Source organism: Rosa rugosa, chromosome 1 (assembly GCF_958449725.1).
Source record: "Rosa rugosa chromosome 1, drRosRugo1.1, whole genome shotgun sequence".
NCBI lineage: Eukaryota > Viridiplantae > Streptophyta > Magnoliopsida > Rosales > Rosaceae > Rosa > Rosa rugosa.
The window spans coordinates 9,762,913-9,770,955 of record NC_084820.1 but is presented as its reverse complement, the minus strand read 5'-3'; the positions used below and the strand labels follow the sequence as shown (position 1 = coordinate 9,770,955).

At 38.7% G+C, this 8,043-nt stretch overlaps 3 protein-coding genes across 3 annotated transcripts; all 3 read left to right on the top strand.

The window, feature by feature from the left end:
* The first annotated feature begins 5 nt into the window (after window positions 1-5).
* On the top strand, window positions 6-653 carry LOC133739802 (uncharacterized protein At1g76070-like). Its single transcript, XM_062167639.1, has one exon. The coding sequence runs from the start codon at window positions 6-8 to the stop codon at window positions 651-653; it is 648 nt and encodes a 215-aa protein (XP_062023623.1).
* A 2,545-nt stretch (window positions 654-3,198) lies between these two features.
* Window positions 3,199-4,066, top strand: LOC133727392 (uncharacterized). The gene is made up of 2 exons (XM_062154980.1): window positions 3,199-3,720; window positions 3,810-4,066. The coding sequence occupies exons 1-2, from the start codon at window positions 3,297-3,299 to the stop codon at window positions 3,881-3,883; spliced, it is 498 nt and encodes a 165-aa protein (XP_062010964.1). The 5' UTR covers window positions 3,199-3,296; the 3' UTR covers window positions 3,884-4,066.
* Window positions 4,067-6,884: 2,818 nt separating this feature from the next.
* LOC133727174 (uncharacterized) lies at window positions 6,885-7,760 on the top strand. Its single transcript, XM_062154798.1, has 2 exons — window positions 6,885-7,411; window positions 7,499-7,760. Exons 1-2 carry the CDS (start codon window positions 6,982-6,984, stop codon window positions 7,570-7,572), a joined length of 504 nt encoding a protein of 167 aa, XP_062010782.1. The 5' UTR covers window positions 6,885-6,981; the 3' UTR covers window positions 7,573-7,760.
* Window positions 7,761-8,043: the final 283 nt, after the last annotated feature.

Genomic DNA, 8,043 nt, shown 5'->3' with positions numbered 1-8,043 from the left:
CAAGAATGGAGAGGCCATCGAAACTGAAAATCAAAATCTTGAAGTTTCTATCTCAAGCTGCAGCGCCTGCAGTCACCTACAAAAGCCCGCCTGCTAGTCCTCGGAATCCTATCGTATCAATCATTCCGAAAGAGGCTAGGAGAAAGCCGAGGAATGGGTCCAGTAGTTTTGCGACAAAAGAACCCACTTCCCCGAAGGTTTCTTGCATGGGTCAAGTCAAAGGCAAGAAGAAGAAAAAGAAGAGTAAATCCAAGCCTAAGCAGGTCGGCCCTCCACCACCACCACCACAAGAGAGCACCAGTCTGGCTCTCTCTGTTCCTAAAGAGAAGACTTTCAAGGTTTCAAATGTCATCCCAAAGGTGCTCATAAACAATAAAGGTAAGACTAAGGATGACGGTTCGGTAGCTACAAGCTCATTATCTAGAACTAGTCGTGTTCCAGAAAGAGTGCCTTCATTGGGTCAGATGAAGAGGTTTGAGAGTGGCCGCGGTGTGTTGTCTGATTTTGATTTAATAAAGGTTGATGATGATGATGACAACATGAAAATTGGGGTAGGTGGAGATGAAGAATATGATGATGAGGATGAGAAGAAAGAAGTAATTATTCTGTGGAAAAGAAGAAGCATGTCTCCTCCTATGCCTCTTCAGTTGTGAAATATACATGACTTTCTGTTGTTATTGGTTTTCCTTGCTTCAAGTTTTGTAAACCAATTTTGCATTACATTCAATATATGTTCATATTCTATTATGTTATGCTAACAAAATCAGGGAACAAATATATAGAGGCATGGAGATGAATAAATAAATTCAGGTAAAGGGCATGGCTCTTTTTTTTTTCAAAAAAAAAAAAAAAATGGAGGTATAGATATGAATATTAGATGACAAGGGAGCTAACAAGTAACAAGGAAGCTCATCTTTCAGTGCACAATAGGGTTTGGGGAAATCACTTGTGATATTCATAGGATGCAGTGGCGGAGCCAGAAAATGATCTCTACCTGCACTTGAAAGTTGAAAAAAAAAAAAAAAATTTAAACTTAGAATATATTAAAATTTTAATAAAAAAAAAAAATTTGAAAGATCAATTTTTTTTTTAAATTACATATTTTATTAATCAAACATTCAACTACGTTCAACTACATGAAAGGATAGTGTTAATGTTTTTGTATTGAGAAGCTAGAATGGTACTAATGTTATAAAAAGGAAGAAATAAAAAAAAATGTTGACAAATTGTGGCTGGTACCAACGCTCGAACCTGGGACCATGCTCAAGTACTTGGATACCTCCACCATTGCATCACAACAACTTTTCGTGCAAAATGAAACCAAAAACATATATAATGAAGATCTTACTGGGGCACGGGACCCACCGTGCCCCAACGTGGCTCTGCCTCTGATAGGATGTCACAAATAATACAAATAATTGAAATATGTATGAACTTTTGTGAAATAAAAAATAAATATTCAGCTACTTTAAATTGGTTTGAGATGCAGTGCTGAATCGAGGAACATCATGTTTGAGCGGGGGCTCGGGGCCGTCAGGAATAAGCACTACGTCATGCTGCTGGACACTGGGGTGCTTGGCCAGTACCGTGCCTGGCGAAGGCTTGCTTGGCGGTGTCGTGCCTGACAGACCGATATTTGAAGAAGATGGATGATTGATGCTTAACAGACTGATGTTTGGAATTGACTGCTTTTAGGCGCTTGTTGCTTGCGGGGGTGTTGATGATGACGAAAAATAAAGATGAGTTGCGTTATGGAGCTTGGCGCGACTATGCTTGTGCTTGGCGCTGATGATCGATCGAAGAAGAAGGCTAAGTGGGTGTGGCGTTGTCTTAACGTTGACGGACTCAAATGTGTGATAGGTAACGTATAGAGTCAGAGGCTCTAATTAACCTGTGTGTGAGAGAGAGAGAGAGAGAGAGACACACACACACACACACAAGAAGTATAATGGTTTGTCTCCCGTTTTGGGAGAGATTACGTCTACTTGAAATGTTTGACTGTGGATTTGGGACTTGCGGCCCAAGTGGATTACAAAGGTTGTAATGGAATGGTTATCTAAGTGGGAGGAGGTCTCATTTATAAGTAAGGGAGCCTCCCCTCTTTGGTGGGACTCAAAGTTCCCTTTTCTAGTCTCCAAAACTTTATTGTGAAGCATCTTAGCAAGGCCGGGAGTGTGGCTTCCCGGTGAGGTCTTGGTCGCCTCCGACCACCATAAGGTAGCTTGGATGCTATGGGATGCATGTCGCGGTCGGGTCCTCCCATGGCTTGTGGGCCTACTAAGAGGGTATTACTCATGCTTGGTGATATAGCAAATCCTCCATACTAGTGGAGATATATACATATTAATCCATTTTTATTTATTTTGTAGGAAATAAGCGGAATCGAGAAAATGGACATAAAAATAATGCAAAATGGTGAAAATCGGAATTCTCGACAAAAGGACAAAATTATCGTGCTTAATTAACCAATAATTGCTCATTGGATTTGTTTTGATGAGGCTGAAATGTTTTTCTTAGCACCCTGACGTAAAATTCAAATCTAATATTCTATGAAAGTTGTGTTCCAAGTTTGCAAGGCAAATTTCACATTTACAGGTCAATGGCCAAGATAAGGGCAGTTGTGAAACATATATGCAGATTTTTTTTTATGACAACATATATGCAGATTAATAGATCCTATTTCGCTTTTTTATTTACTAATTGATAATTAAGGCAATTTAATATTCACATACCAACAATATCTAAAGCAACTGCATATTGTGTAAGAAAATCCAGTACGCTCTCTTGCTATGGCAAGGAAAGCCTGCAACAAGTTAATAGAGGCATGAAAATGAAACACCATGGATTATCCCAGATTTGCGTTCTTATACCAAATAATGGAAATTGATGGCATTTCCATAGATGGCAAAAAAATCACCCTAAAAATTAAGGCATGAGGTTAACTTCCACTTCATCCAGTAATCCAGGTGGATCGTATACTGAATAGATATCATATTATATTATTTAATTACTATAAACCATTAAACCTTGAGGTTCAAAACTAATGATTTGCAACCGTTCAAAGTTCAAGGTTTATATTGATTAAAGAATTTAAACCATTTATCATTTTTGATTGAAATTCACATGTTATTTTTGTTTTCTATTTTAGGAAACCATCTTTGTATATAAACCGGAGTGGGAGAACGAATTAATCAAGCAATTGAAAACAGTTTCTGCTAAAAGTTCCTGCTAGTTAGCAACAAAATAAACTAGTTAGCATAACCAAAACAAAAAAAAAAAGTGAGAAGAGCTTAGCAATGGAGGCTAGTACTAATACTGTGTTGAGATGTGTGGCATTGCTAGGCATGCTTGCCCTTTCATCAGCAGTAGACCCAGCTCCTCAAGAGCCAGCTGCTCAAGACGTAGCTCGTCAAGACCCAGCTCTTCAAGACCCGATTTTCGCTCCAAGCAAAATAAAACTTCTAACATGTGGCAAAAAGTGTGCCATCTCTTGCGCTATGAGCTTATTCAGTCCTGCAACCTATGTAGGGTGCGTCACACTTTGCATGGCTGCCTGCAAGATTCCGTCGGACCAACAAATTTCCAACGTACAGGAAACTTCCGACGCTACCTATGGTTGTACTCGTAGTTGTGTGACCTCTATGAGCAATGTCATGACCACTAATGCCAAACTCTCCACGAGCAATGAGATGACCACTCCTGCCAAACGCTCCATTTCTGGTACCTATACTTCTACTTAAACTCTCTCTGTCTCATTTCTATTTTGACTGTGATTTGAAGTATTGAAGAAATTATTGTTTGACATGCAGATCTTCGTCTCTATGCTGAAGGCTATGTTGATTCTTGCTTCTTGAGCTGCAACAAGAACAATAAACTTTTTTAGATAATTTAATCAATTTCTAGCTAATAGCATATGTCAGATTCAGTGGTACATCCCAGTGTAACTATAAAAAATATTGAATAATAATTGTAGAAGATTTATATACTCAATGTATATCTTGCAATTGTCCATACTGAATGTGTACTTATTTCGATAAAAAAAAAAATAACATTAAGAATTTCCTCATTTGTTTTTACTCGTTATATTTTCTTTCTTTTAATTTCCTTTTGGTTCATTATATGTGTTTGTCATAGTGAATGTTTTTTATTTATTGGGTTTTTGACCATTTGCCCTAATTCTAGGAACTTTTTTCCCCCTTACACCACCCCCATATTTTTTTTCCCACTTAAGTTTTTTTTTTTTTTTAAAACTATTTTACCCTCATCCCTTTGTTACATAGAGAGAACGGAAGAGAGAGAAGCCATAGGAGACTTCATCGAAGTCCGGTTACAGGCCGCCGCCCACCGGACTTCTCTGAAAACCTAGTCAGAGGTCGTCAGATATCTCACAGGTCACCGGAGAGATTTATTGCCCCCCCCCCCCCCCCCCAAATAAATAGGGTAATAAAAGTTTATAAAACCTCACCAGAGGTCCTTAAGAAGGTCATCAGAGATCTCATAGGGGGGCGAAGAGGTTTATTGCCCCCCCAATAAACCTTTTGGTAGCCGAAATGGAAAATAATTTTCCTAAAATTAGACAAATAAAACTTTGATTAAGGAAAAAAAAAACGAGGAGATTACATCAATTCAAAACATTTATTGCCCCCCAATAATTTTTTTTTTCTTTTTGGGCCTTCTGCCCCTATTTTACCCCGGAAAAAAAAATTTGACTTGGGAAATGCTCTGGGCACCCACGTCTTCTTCTTCCCCGATTGTAGACTCGGGACCAGAACCCTAAGTTCTTCATCATACCCTTTCGTACAACTTGTTTTTTCCGGATCGGATCCCATAGTTGTTGCTCGGAAACTCGTTTGGATCCCACAGTCGTCGCTGGGTCACCATTAACACCTTGCACAGTCCGGTTCCAGCGTCATTGCCCGATTAGGATCCCACGGTCAATGGGTCACTATTAATGCCTTGCATGGTCTGCTTCCAACGTCGTTGACCAGCGTGGTTTAGATTGACCTCTATAAAACCTTGATTGGAGGCCTGCTGTCGTGAATGTTGAAGCTGAAGAAGCTTCGGCTGCTCGACACGTCGGTGAGCTGACTGACGGGGCCAAACCTGTACGAGCTCAGGTTGTTTCAAAACAAGCTCACCGGCGAGCTGCCGCAAAATCTCGGCACGAACTCGCCATTGAAGTTGAACGACGCTGCGCCGGAGTTGGGGAGAGAGAGAGAGGGAGAGGAAGGGAGGGAGAGAGAGAGAGAGAGAGAGAGAGAGAGAGAGAGAGAGAGAGAGAGAGAGAGAGAGAGAGAGAGAGAGAGAGAGAGAGAGAGAGAGAGAACTTATGTAATTAATTAATTAAGTCAAGGGCAAAATTATCATTTTGCTTTAAACAAGGTAAGTGGAAATAAAAATTTGTTGCTGAGGTAAGTAGGATACTTTTGTCCAATTTTAATACTTTGGTCAATGACCTTTTTTTATTTTCTTTTATAAGAGCCGATGCACCACAAGAAGCAAAAGGTAAAGTTTTTTCTCCCATTTGTGCACCATTCACCAATCTTGTCTTTACCTCCTAATTTTTTCATGCACCCCAAATAGGCAAGGTCAATGCCCCTTAACTATCCACTATTTAATACAATACAATGGTTCTTGTGCAATGATAATTTTCAGGGTCCCACCATGCACCCTGATCTCAGCTAGAAGACAAAACCCATGCGGTTAGTTGAGGCCAAGCAATTGGCTTATTCGCTCAAGCCATGAAATTAATGGGTGGTTAATATGTGTTGTTTGTGATGATGAGGTGAGGAAGAACTAGTGATGAAGATTTGTTGGAAGTATGTATATGGTATTAGGGTTCGATGAATCGATCGAAGGAGTGAATTGGTGAGACAGATCGAAGATTAAGGATTTGAAGGAGAGAATGACATAATAGGTAAATATGGCTAAATTATTTCATGATCAAGTATAGACTTGACCAAATGGGCCAATTAAACTCAGACACGTATTATTAATAATAATACGTGAATTTATTTATTTCGGTACGGGCCGAGCCTATACAGTATTTAAAAGGCTGAAACCGGTCTGTTTCTTCTAATCAGTACGGAACGAGCCTAAACAATGACTTTTAGGTTTTCAAAACCGGCCCATCTTGGCACTTAAAGAGTCGGGTTCAGAATTTCGGTTTTGTGTGCCCAAACCTATATGGTCAAGTGCATGGCTGTTACTTAAAAATTGCTCGTTGGATTCGTTCTTTCTTCTTCTTTTTTTTTTCTTTTTTTTGGCTCATTGAATTTGTTTTGATGAGGCTGAAATGTTTTTCTTAGCACCCTGACGCAAAATTCAAATCAAGTATTCTAAGAAAGTTGTGTTCCAAGTTTGCACGGCAAATTTTATTTGTTAATAGATAATTCAGGCAATTTAATATTCACTTACTAACAATATCTAAAGCAACTGCATATTTTGTAAGAAAATCCAGTACGCTCTTTTGCATATGGCAAGGAAATCCTGCAACAAGTTAATAGAGGATTGAAAATGTAACACCATGGATTATCCCAAATTTGCGTTCTCATACCAAATAATGGAAATTGATGGCATTTCCATAGATGGCAAAAAAATCACCCTAAAAATTAAGGCATGAGGTTAACTTCCACTTCATCCAGTAATCCAGGTGGATTGTATACTGAATAGATATCATATTATATTATTTAATTACTATAAACCATTAAACCTTGAGGTTCAAAACTAATGATTTGCAACCGTTCAAAGTTCAAGGTTTATATTGATTAAAGAATTTAAACCATTTATCATTTTTGATTGAAATTCACATGTTATTTTTGTTTTCTATTTCAGGAAACCATCTTTGTATATAAACCGGAGTGGGAGAACGAATTAATCAAGCAATTGAAAACAGTTTCTACTAAAAGTTCCTGCAAGTTAGCAACAAAATAAACTAGTTAGCATAACCAAAACAAAAAAAATAGTGAGAAGAGCTTAGCAATGGAGGCTAGTACTAATACTGTGTTGAGATGTGTGGCATTGCTAGGCATGCTTGCCCTTTCATCAGCAGTAGACCCAGCTCCTCAAGAGCCAGCTGCTCAAGACGTAGCTCGTCAAGACCCAGCTCCTCAAGACCCAATTTTCGCTCCAAGCAAAATAAAACTTCTAACGTGTGGCAAAAAGTGTGCCATCTCTTGCGCTATGAGCTTATTCAGTCCTGCAAAATATGTAGGGTGCGTCACACTTTGCATGGCTGCCTGCAAGATTCCGTCGGACGAACAAATTTCCAACGTACAGGAAACTGAAACTTCCGATGCTACCTATGGTTGTACTCGTAGTTGTGTGACCTCTATGAGCAATGTCATGACCACTAATGCCAAACTCTCCACGAGCAATGAGATGACCACTCCTGCCAAACGCTCCATTTCTGGTACCTATACTCCTACTTAAACTCTCTGTCTCATTTCTATTTTGACTGTGATCCGAAGTATTTAAGATATTATTGTTTGACATGCAGATCTTCGTCTCTATGCTGAAGGCTATGTTGATTCTTGCTTCCTGAGCTGCAACAAGAATAATATACTTTTTTAGATAATTTAATCAATTGCAGGGCAGTAGCATGTCAGCTTCAGTGCCTTGTGTAAATATAAAAAAAATGAATAATAATTGTAGGAGATTTATACACGTAATGTATATCCTGCAATTGTACATACTGAATTTGTTTTGATCAAGAAAAAAAATAACATTAAGAATTTTCTAGTTTGTTTTTATTCGTTATATTTTCTTTTAATTTCCTTTTGGTTCATTATATATGTTTGTCATAGAGAATGTTTTTTTAATTTTTTTAAAGTGATATGTGCGAAGAGAAAAACCCTAAGCGGCCTCCACTTTACCACACCAAACCCTAAGCAAACGCGGACCTTTGTTGTCGTCGCTCTCCACCATTTTTCAATCCCCACATCATCTCCTACAGATCTCATCATGTCGAACATTAATTCTATCACCAAAAGCTTTGCTACCTCACTAGCTATTGCTACCAATAAGGTTGTGGACATCTCCTAC

What these genes read in the sequence shown, in the direction of transcription:
- LOC133739802 (XM_062167639.1), top strand. Translation starts at nt 6, where the DNA reads ATGGAGAGGCCATCGAAACTGAAAATCAAAATCTTGAAGTTTCTATCT.
- LOC133727392 (XM_062154980.1), top strand. Translation starts at nt 3,297, where the DNA reads ATGGAGGCTAGTACTAATACTGTGTTGAGATGTGTGGCATTGCTAGGC. An exon ending in TGCCAAACGCTCCATTTCTG is followed by an intron (nt 3,721 to 3,809) that starts GTACCTATACTT and finishes TTTGACATGCAG; the next exon opens with ATCTTCGTCTCTATGCTGAA.
- LOC133727174 (XM_062154798.1), top strand. Translation starts at nt 6,982, where the DNA reads ATGGAGGCTAGTACTAATACTGTGTTGAGATGTGTGGCATTGCTAGGC. An exon ending in TGCCAAACGCTCCATTTCTG is followed by an intron (nt 7,412 to 7,498) that starts GTACCTATACTC and finishes TTTGACATGCAG; the next exon opens with ATCTTCGTCTCTATGCTGAA.